At 37.5% G+C, this 22,507-nt stretch overlaps 1 protein-coding gene across 1 annotated transcript in view; it reads right to left on the reverse strand.

Moving 5' to 3' along the window:
• Positions 1 to 22,126, reverse strand: part of FAM98B (family with sequence similarity 98 member B) — a 35,846-nt gene extending 13,720 nt beyond the window's left edge. Inside the window, exons 1-6 of the mRNA XM_030318536.1 lie at positions 22,017 to 22,126; positions 13,868 to 14,013; positions 12,618 to 12,752; positions 5,290 to 5,468; positions 2,396 to 2,476; positions 1,716 to 1,832 (exon numbers count right to left, since the gene is read on the reverse strand). Coding sequence (XP_030174396.1) covers positions 1,716 to 1,832; positions 2,396 to 2,476; positions 5,290 to 5,468; positions 12,618 to 12,752; positions 13,868 to 14,013; positions 22,017 to 22,087 — 729 coding nt within the window. The 5' untranslated portion in view covers positions 22,088 to 22,126. The remainder of the gene's footprint in view (positions 1 to 1,715; positions 1,833 to 2,395; positions 2,477 to 5,289; positions 5,469 to 12,617; positions 12,753 to 13,867; positions 14,014 to 22,016) is intronic.
• Positions 22,127 to 22,507: the final 381 nt, after the last annotated feature.

Consider the following 22,507-nt stretch of genomic DNA (forward strand, 5'->3'; position numbering starts at 1 on the left):
AAGATAAGAGTCTATACATTCAAAGGTCCATTTACTGTTTTAGCATAATGAATGGAAAAGACCCATACGAACCCTTACTATGAAATTTCAGAACTCCAAAGCTAAAGAAAAAGCCCAAAAGTTTCCCAAGAAAAAATTTTAAAAGTTATCCAAAAGGACACAGAACTACATCAGGTTTCTCACCAGTAGCACAAAACACTAGAAAACAATGAATCAATGCCTTCAGTATTTTTAGGGAAAAATAGGTTCAACCTAGATTTTTATATTTACCCACACTATCAATCAAATGTGACAAGAGAATAAATACATTTTCCAATGCAAGGATTCAGAAAAATCACCTCCTATAGTGGTAAGGAAGATGAGGTGTCTGGACAGATGTGATTAATTCAAAGATTTTCAGATACAAACATTATCCTGTACTATGTGAGTGGGCCCAGTATAATCACAAGAATACTTGTAAGAGAGACACAAAAGGTGATGTGACAATGGAAACAGAAAGACTGGAAGATCTTACACTACTGGTTTTGAAGATAAAAGGATGACGTCACGAGTCGAGTCAAGGTATGCAGGTAGCATTAAGGAGCTAGAAAATACAAAGGAAAGAGATTCTCCCCTATAGTATCTGGAGGAATGCAACCTTGCTAATACCTTCATTTTAGGACTTCTGATCTCTAGAACTATAAGAATAAATGTTCATTATTTAAGCCACTAAGTGTATGCTAATTTGTTACAGCAGCCATAGTAAACCAATACAAAACACCACGTAGAAACAGAGACTACTTAAGAACCAAGACAGGCAAAGCACACCAACAATCAGCAGAACCCACACTATGAGACAACCATCTTGAATATTCCAGCCCAGTCCCAGCATCAGCTGAATGAAGCTGCACAAGTGCCCCAGCTGATACAACATGGGGTAGAACTGCCTAGTCAATACAAAAAAACATAATGATAACGATGACGACGATGATGATGGTATGATATGTGAGAGTAAGAGGCACCAGATTTACCATCCCACCTGAAACAAAAGTGGACAACCCATGTGAACTAGTGATTTCCACACACTGGACATGAAGGAGCACAGAACAGTAATCCCTGAAACAGGGGACGCAAATGAGGCAAGCCCTATTAACTGTCCCAGCTTACTGTCTGGAGAATTTCTAGACTATGATGCAGAGTGGGGCAGGGTACCCAGACGAAGCTTGAATACAGTTTAAAGGCATAAAATGGGAGTGATGGGAGACAGCTCTCTAGAAAGCTATGTGATAAATCCATTATTTGGGAATGCCCCCACCATCCAACCTCCTCTTAAACCAGAACACAGTCCAGAGCCTTACAACACCTTTCAGAAGACTTGTTCTGGCATCAGCACTACCTACACCTATTCCAATGGTCTCCTTTCTTGACCGGTTGTTTACTGTATCTATCTCACTGCCTCATATGACACCCCTTCTTTTATGCCTATCATTGCATAAATCACAACATGTAGTAGTTTAAAATCAATGTGAAAACATTTGGAAAGAAATCAAAATATCTGCAAACGGGGATTTACAAAAGACTAGGATCATTATGTAAGAGCAGTAGTTGGCCCGGGCATGTGCTTCAGAGTAAGTGGTAAGTGCAAATGTGGCACAATTACATAATGACAAACAGTGCAGCCTGAAGAGCTGTCACAGAGTACCACCTACAGGACACAAATGGGAAAACAGCCCTACCTTTGCTCTATCAGACCAACCAAAGGACTGCACTGTCACATCTAATCGTTTCATCAACATCCGCCGGCGGCATTCATATTCACAGGAAAGAGCTTCATTGATTCTTTCCAGTTGTTCCTAAAGAATTCAGAAACAAAAATCAAAAACTTTACACTCTGTATACACAGAAATTTGAAAACTGTGGTCAATACCTCCTGATTCGAAAGATATTGTACGTGGTAACCATTTTCTGATCCCATGAGACTTTATGGTAAATTTTTTGAATAATAAAGAGTATCTGAGAGAACATTTATGATATTCAGAAATACTAAACATATGAATTAAACTCTACAACTGGGAGACTTTACCTCATCTTCAATCAAGCGTTTTAAGTAAAACATCTACTTGCTAAGTGGTCTGGACCAATAAGGAAAGAAAATGCCAAAAATTTCCACCTTGTTGGCTTTTGAGCTACTATCTTTTTCTAATCACAACTATGCTAACATACTGGGTGCTATCTATACTCTTGGACAATTAATAATCTGAAATGTCAGGACCTATTACTCTAGGATGTCAATCCATTTTAATTCTCTAAAGTAATAAAGGTATGCTACCCATTGTAAAATCTAGGTGTCCACTAATAAAATTAAGTCATATTCACTAATTGAATTACATAAAGGGAATAAAGCAAGGTATTTTACCGCCTGTTCCAGATTTAAATCAATTTTCAGCAGTGGTTTTCCCACATGATTTTTCTGGACTTTTGAGAGAATATCCTTCACCTAAAAGTAAATATAAAAGATTGTGAAAAAGTATATCCCTAATTTAAAACAACATTATCCTTAAAATGCTGTTTTGAATGCTGAAGAATAAGTGAAATGTTCAAGTAAAATAAATGAAATATACCTTCACATACTAGGAAAGAATATCAGCACAGTGCAGAGTATCTTCTTTTCCAGAATAAGAAATAATGTATATAGACGACTAAAGAAGTAGCTACTGAAAGGTTTTACTATGAGAATCTGTGTGGCCTTATGTGAAATAAATTGGGGAGCTTCTCCTTGAAATGGCACACTCTTATGCATGCTTCTGTATACATGCCAAGTGCAAGCATTCTGGTTTCATTGTTCAGCAAAACGCAAGAGAGCAAGTCCTCTAAATTATAGTCACCACATACACATTTCATGACTTTTGCAAAGCCACTAATTTGAATTACTTGCAACACTTTTGTTTTAGTAAAGAAGTTATTAGACATTTGTTTTTGCTCTAGCAATATCAGCCATTCCAATAACAGTAATTTATCCCGAACAAAACGACTGAGAAATGATAGCCTAAGTTGGGCTCACCCTAACTGAAGAAATTTTCATTATCTAAAAACAATTTCAAAACAGAATGATATATCTACAGTTTCTTAGTTATAAGGTACAATCAAGACAGTTCAGATTTTGAGGAATATCAAGCTTATTTAATGTTAAGGGCATTCTTTAAGAAAAAGTTAAAAACCGTGAACATAAAATTAACTTGGAAACTGCTGGTAATGATGGGGAGTGACTGTAAATGGACAGAAGGTTTCTTTGGAGGCTGATGGAAATGTTCTAAAATTAGATTTTGATGATGGTTGTACTCTCTAAATAAAATTCACTATCTATTTTAAGCGAGTGAAGTTTATGACATGTAAACTCTACCTTGAGAAAGCTATTTTTTAAAAAATTAGCTTAGAAAGGCTTGTACAAATGAGAGGCCCCAAAGCTTAAGCTCTATTAGCTTCGTGGCAAATCTACTCTACAACAATACAATTCTTATTATAAAGAATTAACTTATTTTCTTAAGATACTCAACTTCTGTAGATTTCCCAACTATTGCAAACACCTCCAATTTTGATTATTTCATATGTTACTAAAAGTCTGAGTTGTAACTCCTCACTCGAGAGGGATTCTGAATGTTTACTTATAACTTCTTACATGTAATCATGCTCAGTTCCATTCCCAGGATTTCAACATTGGACAACAGTTTCAGTAAGTTTGAGAGTTCAACTCAAATAGGAAGTTAAGAGCACAGACTCTGGAGGTTGCCTGTATTTAAACTTCAGGTCTGCCACTACTACTTAGAAACTTGCTTGTCCAATTTATTCCATCTTTCAGCACCTTACTTTCCTCATATGGCTGTTGTAGATAATAGCAACTACCTCATTATATGTGACGTGAGAATTAAATGAATTATTATATGTAAACATTTACAACAGTAAATGTATATGTTTGCCATTAATATTACTATAATTACTTTAGAGTCACACTTGAACAGCTTCAAGTTAGAAAACACTAATTTTCTTTCCTAATGGTGACAAAGCATATTCAATAAGGAATGGAGAACAAAGTCCTTTTAGGAAAATATTTGGCCACAATGGCCACAGTAGCAAGTACCTTCAGATTAGCCTGCCAGCACTTGAACGTAGGCATTATGCATAGCCTACTTCAAGTAGAGAAACAACAGGTTCAGGGATATTTTTAATTGTAACTGAGACCCATAAAAAAGAAAAGCCTTTTGGGGATCAAGATGTAGAAGCACAGGAAGATTAGAAAAAGCCTAGATATCTGTCTCAAGGTGAAATTATCCCAGACATTTTAGCCAACCCTAGATCATTCTTAATCCAGAGGAAAAGAGAAAAGCATTGAAGAGTAACTTGTTAACTCCATAACGCTTTTGAGTGATTCAAAAAGAGTTATTCTTTGGTCTGCAGGTTCCACAAAAAGAAAAAATGTTTTTAAAATTGTGTTTTCATGTTAATGACACCAAAATTCTGTTATGTTCAATTAAGACAAATCTTTTTATCTTTTCAGTTCCTAAATTATCAATGCAGGAATATTTTATCCAAGAATTTAGTATAACACAGCATGTATAAAAATGGAGCTTTAACCTGTTCTTGAGAGTAAGAACGTTCTTTTCCTTTAAAATGAATCCTGTGTTATTCCCCTTGAGGAATCCTAGGAAATAGGCTGGAATTTGGACTGCAAGGGTAGCATTCTCTCTAATATGTGGCTCAACAGGGAAGAAGAGTAGTTTAACAACTGAAGAGAAAATTTCACAAAGTTTGAGGTACACAGCTTGTGGTTGTTTTTAACTACATCAGGACACTATTCATTCATTTATTTTCTATACAACAAACATTTCCTAAACACCTATCCACCAGAAATTGTGATTGCTCACTGCCAAAGACAACCACATTACAATTCTATTAACAATATCCATTTTTTTAAAAATGTAGTTTGCCTTCAACTTTGGATTACTCTACTTCTTTCATTATACTACATTCTAACTTTACTTGGGAAAGGGATCCTTTAACTTGCAAAGTGATTTCTATCATAGAATACTCTTGCAAAGCCTAAAGGCCCTCACTCATTAAGATCTGATTCCTGAATATTAGCTATTGGCAAATTAAGTCACATACGCATATGAACTCAGAATCCAAAATTTACTTTACAGGAAGATAAACTTCTCTTGAAATGGAATGCATCTTAAAGGAAATATTTTCATTTTCAGTACATTTACATGTTAGCATTTAGTTCCATTTTTGGAAAATGAAAAATAAATACGATACCTTTGATTCCACTTGGTTTAGCATAAGCGGAATGTCAGAAGTTGCTGACTTGGGTACACCAAGAGTATCACAGATAGCTTCAACTTCTTGATAAATTTCACTGTTTTTATCTAATTGAGAATTTTTATGTTTCTTATTCTGTAGTATCTGTAAAGCTTGAAGCTCTGTACTTAAAAACACTATAATAAAAAAAGGAAAAATGAATAATGTTAAAACATGCAAGAACTTCTTAAAAATCCCACTTTTAGGTATATATCCAAAGGAACTGAAATCAGGATCTCAAAGAGATTTGCACTGCCCTGTTCTCTGCAGTACTGTTCACAATAGCCAAGATATGGTAACAATTTAAGTGCCCTTCAACAGATGAATAAAGAAAATGTGGTATATACATACAATGGAATATTAACTCAGCCGTAAAAAAAAAAAAAAAAAAAGGAAATCCAGCCATTTGCGACCACACAGATGAAACTGAAGGACACTAGGCAAAGGGAAATAAGCCAAACACAGAAGGATAAATGCTATGCAATATCACTTTTCTGAGCAATCTAACACAGTCAAATTCATAAAGCAGAGAGTAGAATGGTGGTGGCCAGGGGCTGGGGGAGGGGAAAAACTGGAAGTTATCAAATATAAATTTCTGAAAAACAGGTGATCTGTTTTAATGAAGCTTTCAAATCAGAAGGACTTGGCAGAGTCCTCACAAGCAAAGTCTGATAAATTTTGTTAATTATACAAGATGATTTAGTCCCAGAGACCAACTTTATAGGAAAGTAACTAGTTAACAATAATACTGTATCATATACTTAAAAATTTGCTAAGGGGATGCCTGGGTGGCTTAGTCGGTTAAGCTTCTGACTTCAGCTCAAGTCATGATCTCACAGTTGTGGAGTTCGAGCCCTGCATCGGATCCTGCACTGACAGCTCAGAGCCTAAAGCCTGCTTCAGATTCTGTGTGTCTCTCTCTCTGCCCCTCCCCTGCTCATGCTCTGTCTCTCAAAAATAAACATTAAAAAAAAAATTTTTTTTTTTAATTTGCTAAGAGGGTAGACCATTATGTTAAGTATTCTTATCACAAAGACAAATTAAAGAGGGCAGGAGGAAACTTAAAAAATGGGATAGTACCTACTGCAGAATTTAAAGTCTAGTAGGAGAGACCTACCAGTAGTAAATCAACAATTTAAGAACGTATAAGTGTAAAAGTGAAAATATTTTCTCATATGAACAGAGTGCTCAACCCAGGGGAGAATGTTAGCTCTAACCAACCTATAAGCTGACAGAGTGGTTTGAATAACCATTGGCCTTTAGAATAGACCACCCCCAGCTGTTCACAAGTCCATGTTATTTAATCCTTAGTCCATGTTCACTGCCATGTTATTTAATCCTTTCAATAGCCATATTTAAGCAAATTACTTAAAACTCTTACATGATTATAGTTTTGTTTTAAATTCTATAGTGTTTAAAATACTGAATTTTGTTTTTGTTTAAAGTCACGCGCACACAGGAGTACCTAGGTGGCTCAGTCAGTGAAGCATCTGACTTCAGCTCAGGTCATGATCTCGCGGTCTGTGGGTTTGAGCCCCGCATCAGGCTCTGAGCTGTCAGCACAGCTGACATCCAAGCCTGCTTAGGATTCTGTCTCCCTCTTTCTCTGCCCCTCCCCCACTCACGTTCTGGCTCTGTCTCTGTCTCTCAAAAATAAATGCTAAAAATTTTTTTAAATAAAGTTATGCACACATACTACCTACACACCCCACAATACAGTAGTTTCAACTTCACCTGAGAAATATCTGAGAAACTGTTTAAAAGTAGTTTTACTGCACTTCACTTTACTACACTTCACAAATGATTGCGTTTTTACAAATTGAGGGTTTGTGGCAACCCTGTGCTGAACAAGTCTATCAGTGCCATTGCCATTTTTCCAACATTGGTCACTTTGTATCCCTGCGTCACATTTTGGTACTTTTTTTTTTTAAGCTTATTATTTATTTGGGTGGGGGGTGAAGGGAAAGACAGAGGGAGGGAGGGAGGGAGAAGGAGGGGGCATGGGCACAGGAGGGGCCAGAGAGGGAAGGAGAAAAAGAATCCCAAGCGGGCTTGGCACTGACAGCGCGGAGCTTACTCTCATGAACTGAACTGTGAGATCATGACCTGAGCCAAAATTAAGAGTTGGACGCTTAACTGAGCTACCAAGGCGTCCGTCCCCCCTCATTTTGGTAATTTTTGAAGGAGATTAAAAAAGTGCTACTCCAGTGAACACACGAATAAGAAGGTGCAACAGCCTGACTGCTGATATGGAGAAAATTTTAGTGGTGTGAATAGAAGATCAAACCCAGCTACAACATTCCTTAAACCAATCTAATCCAGAGCAAGGCCCTAATGCCCTTCAATTCTATGAAGGCTAACAAAGGTGAAGAATCTGCAGAAAAGAAGTTTAAATTTGAAGCTAGCAGAGGTTGATTCATGAAGTTTAAGGAAAAAAGGTGTCTCCACAGCATGAAGTACAAGGTGAAGCAACAAGTGTGATATAGAAGTTGCAGGAAGCTACCCTGGATATCTATCCAGAAGACGTAGCTAAGACAATTAATGAAGGTGGCTACATTAAACAACAGATTTTCAGTGCAGATGAAACAGCCTTCTATTGAAAGATGCTATGTAGGATTTTTCGTAGTTAGAGAGAAATCAATACCTGGCTTCAAAGGACAGGCTGATCCTCTTGTTAGGGGCTAATGCAGTTGGGGACTTGAAGCCAATGCTCATTTACCACTGTAAAAATCATAGGACCCTTAAGAACTATGCTACACCTACTGTGCCCGTGCTGTATGAGTAGAACAACAAAACCTGGGTGAAAGCACATCCATTTACAGCACGGTTTATTGACTATTTTAAGCCCACTGTTGAGACCTACTATTCAAAAGAAAAGATTTCCTTCAAAATACGACTGCTCATGGACAATGCACCCAAGGGCTCTCGTAGAAATGTACAATGAGATTAATGCTCTTTTCATGTCTGCTGACACAATATCCATTCTGCAGCCCACAGATCAAGGAGTAATTGTGACTTTTAAGTCTTACTGTTTATGAAATATAATCCTTAAGGCTACAGCTGCCATAGTGATTCCTCTGATGATCCAGGCAAAGTAAATTGAAAACCTTCTGGAAAGGATTCGTTACTCTAGATGTCATTAAGAACATTTATGATTCAAGTAAAGAGATCAAAATACCAACACTAACGGGAGTCTGGAAAAAGGTGACTCTGAACCTCATGGATGGCTTTGAAGGCTGAAGACTGCAGATGTCGTGGGAACAGCAAGGGAACTAGAAGCAGAACTGAAGATGTGACTGAACTGCTACAATCTCATGACAAACCGCAAGAGATGACGAGATGGATAAGAAAATGATAACTTGAGATGGAATCTTCCCATGGTGAAATACTGTGAAGATTGTTGAAATGACAACAAGAGATTTAGAATATTCCATAAATTTAGTTGATAAAGCAGCAGGGTTTGAGAAGATGGACTCCAATTTTGAAAGAAGTTCTACTGTGGGTAAAATGCTATCAAACAGCATCGCATTTTATAGAGAAAATGTTTGTAAAAGAGTCCACTCATGCAGCACACTTCGCTGTTGCCTTGTTTTAAGCAATTGCCACAGCCACCCCAACCCTGAGCAACCACCAACATGATCGATCAGAGGCCACTGGCATATAGAGTCAAGACCCTCTAGCAGCAAAAGATTACAACTTACTGAAAGTTGAATGATAGCTGGCATTTTTTTGGAATAAAGTATTTTTTAATTAATGTACATTGGGTTTTTTTCAGACATAATGCTACTGCACACTTAAAAAAACTGCAGTATACTGTAAATGTAACTTTTATATTTACTGGGGTAACCCAATATATATTACTGGGAAACCAAAAAATTAATTTTTTTTTTTAATTTTTTTTTTTCAACGTTTATTTATTTTTGGGACAGAGAGAGACAGAGCATGAACGGGGGAGGGGCAAAGAGAGAGGGAGACACAGAATCGGAAGCAGGCTCCAGGCTCTGGGCCATCATCAGCCCAGAGCCCGACGCGGGGCTCGAACTCACGGACCGCGAGATCGTGACCTGGCTGAAGTCGGACGCTTAATCGACTGCGCCACCCAGGCGCCCCACCAAAAAATTAATTTGATTCGCTTTACTGTGATATTCACTTTACTGCAGTGGTCTGGAAATGAACACACAACATCTCCCACCCTCAAAGATTCTGAACCAGCAGATTCTGAACCAACAGGAGTTAAGTATGCGTATGATGTTACACCCAAGGTGATTCTCATGGGCAGGCAGGATTGAGAGCCACTGATTTAAAGACTTTTCCCTGCAATCTACACATGACAGTCTAAGGAGCTCACAAAAAGTTAAGACAGTATGTATCAAACTGTACTTATGAAGACTATGCCAAGGTCCCTCTGATTTCAAAACTTCATTCAAACAGATCACCAGTTCTTCAAAAATGTGTACTTTGGACAGAATCTAAGCTGGTCTGCCTTTGTTCTGTGGGAACGTGCTCTATGCAATACTACAAACAAGAGTTCGGTCTAGTATTTAAAAGGCTAATCCATGCAGATGGTAAACAATACAGTGAAAAGTCTTCTTCCCACCACAGATCTTCAGATTCCCCTTCTCCAAAGGCAATCAACATTAATGTCTGGGATATCATTTTAGGCATATGTGTATGTACATTGAGAATGCATATCTACCATCTACATGCTTTTGTTTCTTTTATATAAACGAGTGTACTGCACATATCCGTATATATTTTTAAAACTTACCAACACATCTCAGAAATCATTCCATACCATCACATTTGATCTATTTTCAATCTAATGGCTATATAGTGGCATCACTGCAAAGATATACCATTTCTATTTAACTACTATGAATAATGCCATAATGAACACCCTTTTCATATATCTGTGTACACTTAGGGAAATAAATATGTATTCCTAGTTACGGAATTTCCGAGTTAAAAGGTAGGTGAATTTTAATTGTGATATTGAGAATCTGCCCTCAAATAATTAAGTGAAATAAAATATATAAAATAAATAAAATAAAAAACTGTTTTAACAGTTATTCTCTCACATTTTAATGCCTAACAGTATATGAGGATGCATATTCCCCCAAACTTGTATCATCACATTTTTTTTAATTTTTATTATTTACTTGTCTGTTAAGTGAAAAATGGTATCCTGTCATTTTATTTTTGTAACTCTTTAACTTTGAGTGATACATCTTTTCATGATTAGAAGCAATTTTTTAAAAACTTTTTTCTGTGGAGTGCCAGTTCATTTCTTTCATACTTTACGCATTTTTCCACTGAGTTTTTATCTTTTTCTTCTGGATTTATGAAAGCTCTTCACATACTAAGGACTTTGGCCCTTTTTGTTTTATACATGTTGCAAACACTGCAAGAAAAGTATGAAGAGACTTACTGCATCATTATGTTTTAAACACAGAGTCAAGACAAAGACAGAAGAGATGGCGGTAAGACTGTGAACTGGTGTAACAACTCTGGAACAAAATATGGTAATATATACCTAGAGTTTATTTTTAAATGTTTATAATCTTTAAGTAACAGTAGCCAAAAACATGAACAATGAATTAAAAATAGAAAAGAATCTAAACACCCATTGTACAAAAATGTTATGTCCATAGCATAGAATGCTCTGTAGCCATTTAAATTATTCTTTCCAAAAAAATATTAAGTGATGGGGAAATGCTCACAATACATTAAATGAGAAGGAGGAAGACAAGGAGCTGCATCTACGATAGGCTCTTAATCTTACTTACATGTGTGTGTACAAAGGAAAAAGAGAAGGAAAAGAAAATAACACCAAAAACAATTGATGATTCTGAGGAGTGAGATTATCAATGATTTTCTTAACAATTCTCTATACTTTGTAAGAATTCTATGATGAACATATAATTTTAAACACATAACATAAAATTTACCATGCCATTTATAAACACACAACAGCATTAAGTATATTTGCACTGGTAGGCAACCATCACCCAACTCAAAAACATTTTTATCTTCCCTAACTGATACTGTACCTGTTTAACACTAATTCTGTTTTGCCCCATCTTCCAGGCATACGTTTTCATCATCAGAAAAAATTATACCAATTTCTCTTTTACCTCCTTATTTTTACTTGTACCAGAAACCTGTAATGCTATTATTGTTCAGATTTTCAGCAGATAAGGCAAAAAGGGAAACACAATGGAGCACACAGTTCTCACTGACAGAGCGCCCATGTTTCTCTGGGCCAAGGCTTCTCAGCTTCCTTTCTGTCCCCAAGGGTTACTGTGCTCTCCCATCACTAACAATGGTTCCTTAAATCAGTGACTCCTACTGAATGGGAGGAAGACAGGGAAACAGTATAAGAAAAGGGTGTTGGGAGGCGGGGGGGTGGACATAATTTTTATCCCCTGCAACCCACACAAGGCAATTCAAATGTCAACACTTCTATCACCACCACTTAACACTTATGATTTCTGCGCCAATTAAACAAACACTACAGCCTATGAGGAATATATCACATGGAGTTTTTTATAAATGGTACAACCTGAAATAACAGAAATCTTCAATAACAGATGCTAGAAAAATTCTTTCCAATGACCATTGTCTGTAGAACTTTGAAAACAGCATGCAATTAACTGAATTTTAAAAATGTTTAAAGGACCCCAATACAAATAAATGGATTAGTTGTGGTAATTGTTTGGATATAGGGTAATCTATATTCCAAACTCACCCCTGACAAAAACAGGTCACACTCACTAGAATTCAAATGGCCAGAGGGCACAATCATTTTAAAAACTGATATAACCCTAGTGCCTAGAGCAGTTTCCAGTTTAATAATAGATCAGTAAATATTTTTGAACCAACTCTCATTCAATGCCTAGCACTAAAAACAAGATCTAATAATGCACTTAACTGCCTAGTTTCAGAGTTTTAAGAATAAACAGGGCTCTAAATGACCAACCTATTCATTTAGGTATAAATGCTGAGTGATGAATTACATGAAGAAAAAACTACTAAAACAGTATGTAAATCACAAACACAGCATTCTACAATGGCCAAATAAATCTTAAGTGTTAGAAATCTCAGCACATTAGAATTTATACATTTATGTAAGTATTGCTAAGTCAGCTTCATATTTTAAGTCAAATATTAAAATCTTTTTAACATACAAAATGTCCAAAACTTCATTAATCAAATTTCTAAATCTTGAACATAACAAAAACCACAGCAAACACATGAGTTTAAATGTTCAAAGAAAGATAACTTACATAGAAGCTTCAAACAGTCATCCTTCTTTTTTAAACGGTCCTTAATATCTCCTGATATGAGTACAGAATACGGACATGCCATTTCTTTTAAAAACCCACTTATCTCAAGCTGGAAGCTTTCTAGATCATCTCTCCCTTTAAAAAAGAAAAACCATAAAAACACTTACCGAACATTTTACCATATAATCTGAAACTATAAAATCTACCGCTAGTTGATTTCAATTTTATACTTAATTAAAAATTTTCAATTTGACGTAAAATCCTTACATGTGTGACACCCCCATGCTTAGGTATAGATAATCAATTTCTACATAAAAAAAATGAACACTTAAATTTAAGAACTTAAGTATCTAATCATGACATAAGTATTTTTATATTTCAATCCCTGTTTTCCAATGGACTTTCCACAAAAGCAGATAAACTGGAACTATTTTACGTCAGTAAATGAAATACCGAAAGTGTTACTGTGACTATAATAACTGGCTTCACAGCAAATGATGTATTTCTATTGTATTTCTATGGATTCAGATAAAAAATGCAATCATTTGAGCTTCATTGCTTATCTTTCTTTCATAATCTAATGATGTATGAATTTGTGCCACATGTTTTCAATTCAGCTAATTTTACTTTGCTTCAAGGGAATTCTACTGGATTTGTCAAGAAAGGAAAACAATTTAAAAGGACAACTCCAGAAGAGAAGGTTACTTTGTACCCTATCAAGTGCTCAATATTTTTTTATTTTTTATTTTAATTTGCTATCTGAAATTCCACCAAAGAGCCACAAGGACTCCAGTTACCAAGACAGTAACAAATTAAACAAACATTTCTGATCTAGCACAGGAGTTTTTTAGAGAACTATTTCTACGTGAATCCATGTCCTGAATTACAGGCATGGTAATTCAATTTAAATTAGGAATTACACGTACCTTAACAACAAAAACAAAACCTAAATTCAAAGTAAGCAATATTCAAAATTTTAACCTTTTAAATAATCAAATTCAGACTCTACTTTCTCTGAAGAATGATACTAAGGTTAAGATCGTAAACCGTTGTTGTTTATAATCTTATATAAATTTAAGAACCAATTTTGAATTACTATAAAATTTAACCCAAAGGTATGCAGTTTCACATGCTGCAGTTCTTCATAATGTTACTGAGTTTTCTTTGCAGGCACATTGCAGGTAAAACTATAAATCATAAGCCATCATTTCATTTTACTACTACAGAAAAACAAAATACAATGGCAATACCAGCTGAAGTGATACTTTCTTCCAAGTTGCACAATGATTTTATCTGAGAGCCTAACCAAACACAGAGCTCTGAAAATTCAGGCGAAGACAGTCCACCCTCTGCTGCCTTGGTAAGGGCTTGCTCTTCTAACAGTGGTCCCTTGTACCTAGAAAGAAAGACGTAAAAGGTGTAAAAAAAAAAAAAAAAAAACCAAACTGGTAGTACTCTATATATCAAGGCCTGGGGCCTATTTTTATAAATAAAGTTTTACTGGAACATAGCCAATAAATGTATCCATTTACAAACTATCTCTGGCTGCTTTCATGTTGCAACTGCAGAGTTGACAGTATGGTCAGCAAAGCCTAAAATTACTATTAGGTCTGTTATAGACATGGTTTGCCAATTTCTGCCCTATTTAATTGGCATTTGGCTTTTTGTCAACATTTTATCATGTTTTAGTAACATTATTAACCAATTTTAAGATAAATATTACAACTAACACAAAGTCAAATAGAGCAGTCTAATAACCATATACTAGTTACAAAATAAGCAAAAAAAAAATTTAGCAAAAAAAGAACAGACACAAATTTTATTTTATTTTTTGAGAGAGCCCAAGTGAGCGAGGGGCAGAAACACAGAATCCCACAAAGCGCAGAGAGATGGAGACAGGGAGAGGGAGGGGGGAGGGGGAGGGGGGAGGGAGAGAAGCGGGGCTCATCCAAGGCAGGACTCGAACTCACTAACCTTGATACCATGACCTGAGCACAAGTCAGAAATTTAACTGACTGAGTCACCCAGACACCCAGATGCAAATTTTAAATTAAAAAATTAAAACTGGAAAGGACCTACATATGAGATCATTTTAACCTAAACCATTTATTTTATAATTTTGTACTTTTAAACACTGCTACAAAATGTATTTGAATAAACCTAAAATATTCTAATTTTATATATTAACTTCACTGAATTATATACCAGTTTTCTACTTTTATTGTTCTTCCTGCAACTATTTTTTTTCCATTATAAACTTTTAGATTTTAACATATTTAAATTTAATCCACTGCTACTTATGTATGTATGTATGTATGTATGTATGTATGTATGCATGTATGGATACTTAAATTGTCTTACCTCTGCTTAGTGGGAGCCCATTCATATTGGCCACGGAATCCTTTTATTCCCTGTATTCTCCGAATTCTTTCCTTGCTTTCTATGACAAGATGTTCTTGCCCTATACCTGTAAATGGCCATTTCTCCAAAAAGCCCTGATTCTTTTTAATCATACTTAAGAGTACACAATCTGATACTAAAGGTAAGTCACTGTATATGCATCTTTTTAAGAGAAATTACATCAGGAGTTCACATTGCTATTTCTAATTCAAATTTAGAATTGTAGGATATTATTCTGTTTTACATTTCTATTATCTCTCAGAATGAAATTCTGGTTTGTAATGACATTTACAGAATCCTACTACACGTAAAAATAGATTTACAGATAGCTTCAGAATGGGAAAATCAAATAACTAACAATAAAATTCCTGAAAACAATTTTTATCTTTAGAATATATTCTATTAAGGGGCACCTGAGTGGCTCAGTCAGTTAAGCATCCAACTCTTGGTTCTGGCTCAGGTCGTGATCTCAGTGAGTTCAAGCCCCGCATCAGGCTCAGTGCTGCTGGTACAGAGTCTGCTTGGGATTCTCTCTCTCCCCCTTTCACACTCGCGCATGCTCTCTCTCTGTCCACCTCAAAATAAATAAATAAACTAAGGGCACTTGGGTGGCTCAGTCAGTTAAGCGGCTGGCTTTGGCTCAGGTCATGATCTCATGGTTCATGAGTTGCAGCCCCCATCAGGCTCTCTGATGTCAGCACAGAGCCAGCTTCAGATTCTCTCTCTCTCTGCTCCTTCCCTGCTCACTCTCTCAAAAATAATAAATAAAAAAAATTAAAAATAAATAAATAAGCTTTAAAAAAAAAAAGAATATATTCCAGTAAGGATGTAGGAAAAAATAATCCCTTTCCATGGGATGAAACCACCTACTCCATATACTGGTAAACATTTGTTTCATTTTGCTTTCAATTTTCAGCAATTTTTCTTGCTTTGATTTCATTTTATTTACTTTTGCTTTATAATTATGTAAAACGTACATTATTTCAAAGTCTCATTTAGAAAACCAGGAATATTCAACAAACTTAGCTTGCAATCTTAATCTTGTTCCCTCTACTCTGTTCCTTCCTTCCCGTGCATGTTTATTAGGGGTGGTCATTCCATAATGTTTTAAAATATAAACGTATATATACTTTTTTAGGTAAAGGCAGTCTACTACACACTGTCCTATTCCTTGCTTTAAACACATACACACTCATACACATACATTTACATATATAGCAGACCCAAAAACAAGGAGTTAGGGGTGCCAATCCTAACCCTGCATATAACTTTGGACTCCTGAAAAACATAACTACTAATAGCCTACTGCTAACTGGAAGCTTTACTAATAATATAAAAAGCCAACTAACACGTACTTGGTATGTTATTATGTATCACATACATATTCTTACAATAAAGCAAGCTAAAAAAGAATCATAGGAGTTTTACAGTATTATACATATATTTTTTTGAAAAAAGTCCATGTACACGTGGACCCATACAGTTCAAATCCATGTTGTTAAAGGTCAACTGTACTGGAGATCAGCAGAGACACTGCCCAATTATTTTACAGTTATATAGTACTCCACTGTAAGGAGTACTAGGCCCCCAGTTAAGGACATTTGGGTTATTTGTAGTATTGTGCTATCAGAAAAAATTTGGGGTGCATCTGGGTGGCTCAGTCGGTTGAGCATCTGACTTCAGCTCAGGTCATGATTTCACAGTTCATGAGTTCAAGCCTCACATAGGGCTCGCTGCTGTTAATGCGCAGAGCCCACTTGGAATCCTGTGTCCTGCTCTGTCTGCCTCTCCCCCACTTGCACTGGCTCTCTAGCTCTCTCTCTCCCTCTCTCTCTCTCAAAAATAAACATTAAAAAAAAAAGAGAGAGAGAAGAAAAATTTAGCAAATTTTTGTCAGTTTTTACCTGCGATAGATTTCTAGAGGTCAGACTGTTGGGTCAAAGGGTAAATGGATATCTAACTTTGCTAGATATTATTAAATATTCCTCTACAGGGGCTGTACCATCAAGGTGTAAGAGTACCCATTCCCACACAACTCACCAAAGTTGTCAAACATTCACATTTTTAACCATCTGGTATCTCAATATAGTTTTAATTTACATTTCTCTTAAAAGCAAGGCTGTACATCTTTTCATATGTTTAAAGGCCATTTGCGCATCTTTTTCTCTGAATTCTCTGGTCAGAGCTCACGAAGGTATTTTCAAATCCCCATTTTGCAGGTAAGAAATTAAGGCTTTGGACACCTGGGTAGCTCAGTCCGTTGGGCATCTCACTCTTGATTTCGGCTCACGTCAAGATCTCAGGGTCATGGGATCAAGCCCTGCATCAGGTTCCACAATGTGCACAGAGTCTGCTCAAGACTCTCTCTCTCTCTTCTCTCTGCCCCTCCCCACCCCAAATAAAAATTAAAAAATTAAGGCCTAATGAGGTTAAGGTACCTGCCTTAAGTAGCAGGCTAGGCACAGTAATGGGCAAACATAGATAGATATACGGTACAGATATTGATAATTATATTTATTCATAAATCATTTAGCCTTTACAGTAATGCTTTGGAGTCAGCATTATCTCAATTCTATAGGATCAGAAGTAACTAGGTGATGACTCTAGGATTTAAATCCAGATTTGAACCCACACACTCCACATGAAGTCACACTTCTGTCTATACTAATAAGGAAACTAAGCAAATAACCTGGCCAGGTGATGCAGCCAAGTAAAGGCAGAGCTAGGACTAGACCACTGCCCCTGTTCCTATAGGCAAGACTGGTTCCTCCATATGTTACCTTTCCTCCAGATCTTACAGTGCCTCTTAGTGAGATTGAATAGTAAACATCTTCTTTCCCCCTACTTGCTTTCACTTCTGCAGTAAAGAAATAATCATAAACTCTTAAATAAATTTAATTAATTCATATCATTGGTGATAAATTATTTTTAACTGATATGCCACTTATAAAATTCAATTAAAACTTTTTAAATCATCAAAAATAATTTAGAAGAGAAAAAAAACCATAAATCTCAATGCCTCAGCTCATCACATGAGGTAAAAAATAAAAACAAGAAAAAGTGCATTTAACCAAACTGACTAATAATAATCACAGTTTTAGTAGTAATACCACAAACTGCTCTTATGGTAGGCCAGTGCTGTGTGCTTTATGTATTTAATTTAATTACCTCATTTAATTGCCACAATATCCTATACGATAGGGATTATTATATGCTCTTAGTTTGTTCTATGTATTTTTATGTAATTAAGAAAGTGCTATTATTCCAAACACTGGGGACACCTCCCCTAAGCCTAGACTTCCCCACAGTTGCTGGTCTGGCCCTGCTTCAATCTGGGTGATCCAAATCTTCAAGCCCATTAAGGCCATTGGCAAACCTCCACAAATACACAGCCACTGCCTAATTTACTTTCTCTTTTCCATCAGCCAACATATACAGTATGAGACCCTTTCCTTCCCCCTATCATTTACACACCCTACTGGCTTGCCTCTAATCCAGCTCTCCACTTCCTGCATCCCAGACTCTTACACTCCATGAACAACAACTCTCCTAGATTGTCCCTCTCTTCTCAGAAAGATTATCCCTGCCACCTCTAGCTTTGGTGATGTTACTCTCTGAAGTTCTTCAGGAGCAGATGGTAAGGTTTCTGTCCTTTTTGCTTCCCCAAACAGCATCCATATCACTGCTTCCCCATCATCTTATAAATATTCCTGGTCTCTCTAGGTTCAGGCCAGTCAGATTTGCCATCCTCTTTCTCTTGTGGTTTTCACCTATTAATTGTTTGGACACTCTCCAAAATTCCCTGCTCTCAGTTTCCCTCTCCATCCCTATTCTGCCATTGATCTGTATGTATACCCTATACAATAACCTCAGCTCTAATTCCTGAACTTTGTCTTTTCCGACCTTTGCCACTTCATGTCAGTGAGCCACCCCTTAGACCTTACCATCCCTGGGAACTACTCCACCTGCAAAATCATTAATTCAACCACAACCTACTACCTATCCTTGGGCTTGCCCTTTTGACCACTCACTGACAACTATTCTTGGATCTCATCTCTACCTCCATTCCATGGTCCCTCCATAATCTCTGTATTGACTAGCTCTCTGCTGTCTTCATTTTCTTCCCTATCCAATTTAGATTCCAAAGTGCATCCTTTCATTTTGGTTCAATAAATACTTACTGAAGAAATGAGTCATTGATACCATCATGTTCTTCAGCTCCAATATCCAAGCAACCAGTAAGTTCTGCAGTGCACTTCTTTCCATATCCACTTCCACAAAGCACCCATCACTTCTTGTCTTGACTATTAACTAAATTCTCCCATCCATTCTCCACCTTACTGAGGTAACTCTTGAAACTGGACATCTGTTCTCTCCCCTTTTTATTTAAAATCCTTCAATCATGCCCCACTGCTGTTACGACAAAGAACAAAATCCAGAACACAGCCTAAAAAGTGTTGCATGCCTTGGTCCTCACCTAACTCTTCAATCCAATTTTCCACTATCTTGGCCCTTGCTCTCTGCCCTCCAAACAATACAGCAAGCTTCTTTCCACTTCAGGGTCTTCCATTATTTTGTTCTCGCTTTAAGGACACCCTTGTTCTCCTTTCCCATCCAACTTCACCTAGCTTACTCCTGTCCTGCTCCTGTCCTGCCCTTACATAGGTCCTCCTGTCATGTTATGCCACCCTTTTTTTCCTTTAAAGCATTTAATACAGTTTATCACGTTTGTGTGATCACGTCTGTTTCTCCACTGGACTGTCCACCCGGACAGGGCTCAATTCTATTTTGCTCACCACCGACTTCTCAGAACAAGGTGCAACACAGAGTTGTGATCAGTAAATATTTGAAATAAACCCCCTTCCATAATGGTGATTCTCAAATAAGCTGTGAAGCTTTTTCAAAATATGCATGCCTGTATGCACCCTGGAAGATCATGATCCAGTCAGTCTGGTACATAACAGCCTGGAACATTTTATTTCACAAGCTCCACACATGATTCTGATGTACAACCAGGGCTGAGATCTACTCTACAAAATCAGACTGTCAAAACTAAAAAAGAACTCTGAAATCATGAGCTTGAACTCATGAGGAAACAGTTATTCCTACCCAGTTTTCAGTATATCACCGAACTGTTCTTTCACATAGATTTTCCCTTTTAATTCCTCCCTTTAATTTCTAATTTTACTTGATAAAGTACTTTCACTGATACCCTCAGTGTTTTAATCACAACAGAAAATGCATTATTCACAAACTACACGGATATTTTAAAACCTAGTGCTCAATTACAACACATATTTTAAGTAAAAACTGTTTTCTGTATTTCATTATCATTGTAAGAAAACTCAAACTTCAAAATCATGTCCTCACATATTCCAGGAAAAATCAGTTCTAACATACGTAAACTGTTTTATTTTCCATATTGAATAATCTTAAACTAGTTTTCCTTCATAAAAGTCAAGGTTATAGCAAACTTAATTTTTCAAAACACCTATAATAGGCACAATTAAAGGAATGAAGGAAGAGAAAAAAAGCACTGACTTTCTCTTTTTCATAAACTATTTACATAATAATACTATTTTTATCTGGAGTACTCAGGATCTCAAACTATTTGGGGCCTACACACTTCTAGTAAGTATTTTAACTTCTTGTTTTGGCTACTTCTGTAACCAAATTAAGTGAAAATTTCCAAGAGATTTCACAGAGTAAAAATACCCCTTAAATAATCTGACTCAGTTCTTTCATTTGACAAACATTTATTCCGATCTACGAAGTGCAAGGCTCTGTAACATTGTCAAGTAGGTATTATTGGGGTCCAAATGAAGCAACTGACAGAAGAGCAAGTGCAGTTTTAGAAAAAAAAAAAAAAAAAGTGGGTGGGGGTTTCAAGCTTCACAATAGAACTGCAAAGACACAGCCTATCCCATTCAAGAAACTCCAGCACGTGGCAGGGCAAACAACTGCGCAGATGGTCCCAATCTCTAAATTTAAGTAAGGAGTATTTTTTGACTCCCAACTATCTGGCCCTATCTCTATCTCTGTGCATTCTCTTCCTTGAACTTTTTTTCATTTACCCATTCATCGAACCATAATTTATTGTACAGGCCGCCACTGTAGGACGTTGCTGGGAACAATACAGGTAAGGCGCCTGACTTCCTGGAGCGGGAGGAGGTGGGGGCACTGCGAGAGAGGATAAATACACGGGACAAGATAGTTTGGGATACGGACAACAGCTGGGAGTAAAAACAGGATGAGGCTGAGGGAGACTTTGCACCTCATGATCCCCGGGCTTCAAAGCATTAACATCATTCTAGGAGTTCTCATGGCACTTAGCATCCTGAATTGTAAATTCCAGTAGACTCTTTGTAGCCCCAACTATGTGAGCTACTAGTAATCTGAAAACGGTCTTTTTCCTCTGCCTTAGCACATAAACATGCGTTAATTAATATGTATTAACACCACGGCCGTGTGTTAAACAAACGGATGAAACGGTAGAATGAATGGACCCACACCAACTTAAGGACACTTTCTCCGGTCAAGGAAGCAGGAGATTCGCTCCCGAACCCTAATTAAGCCACAGGTTGTACATCGCAGGGACAACAGTCCCCAGCCGCAGTTGGGGTTCCAGCACCCATCGCCCCGGGGCGCGACCACTACGTCAACAAAAATACCAGCCGCGGCGCAGGGACACGCTCCTCGTCGAGGCTGGCGCTAACCTGGCTGCTCCGCGCCAACGCCGCGGGGCCCGGCTGCGGAGTTTCGGGGCCAAGAGTTTGGAAGAGGGGGCCACGCGCCCCAGCTCGCCGGCCCCGCTCCACCCCTCAAACGGATTTCTCTCCCGCCTCCCTCTTAACTCCGTCGGCGCCGGCGGGAGCGCGGCTGGGAAGGCCTCCACCCAGCTGCCCGCGCCCAGCAGAGGCCCACGGGGAGGAGACCCCAGCGGCCAAACGGAGGGAGAGCTTTACGTTTTCAGGGGAGGGCGTCCCTGGGAATACTCACCCCAGCGCCTCCAGGGTGTCCAACACGTCCCCTTCCATCGTAGGTTCGGGACCCGACTCCGGCCCTCTCATGGTCCTTGGGCCCAACGCTGTTCGGCGCTCTAAGAAGCCCGCCGGAAACCTGCGTCACGGCGCCAAAGTTCCGGGTGGAGTCTCCGCCAGGACTGCTTAGGAGCGCCGCTGAGTGGGGGCGTAACCGTTCAGGCCGGAGGCAATCGGAGCTCTGTGCCTGAAACCGCTTTACGTAACAGTGCGAAGTTTTTTTAATTACGATAAATTATAATAATAAAAAGATTTCTTTGTGCTGGCTCTTTTCTGTGTTGACATCAATCTTAGGAAACATCGTGATTCTACCCAAGTTGTTCTCAACCTATCAGACTCCGGACCTTTTAGTAACAAAAGTCCTGAAATGAAATCATTATCTGGAGTAAAACTGGTATATAATGTTACGTATCTACACCTATATTTAAATCAGTATGCACGGCAATGCTC

The sequence above is a fragment of the Lynx canadensis genome, chromosome B3 (genome assembly GCF_007474595.2).
Source record: "Lynx canadensis isolate LIC74 chromosome B3, mLynCan4.pri.v2, whole genome shotgun sequence".
Lineage (NCBI taxonomy): Eukaryota > Metazoa > Chordata > Mammalia > Carnivora > Felidae > Lynx > Lynx canadensis.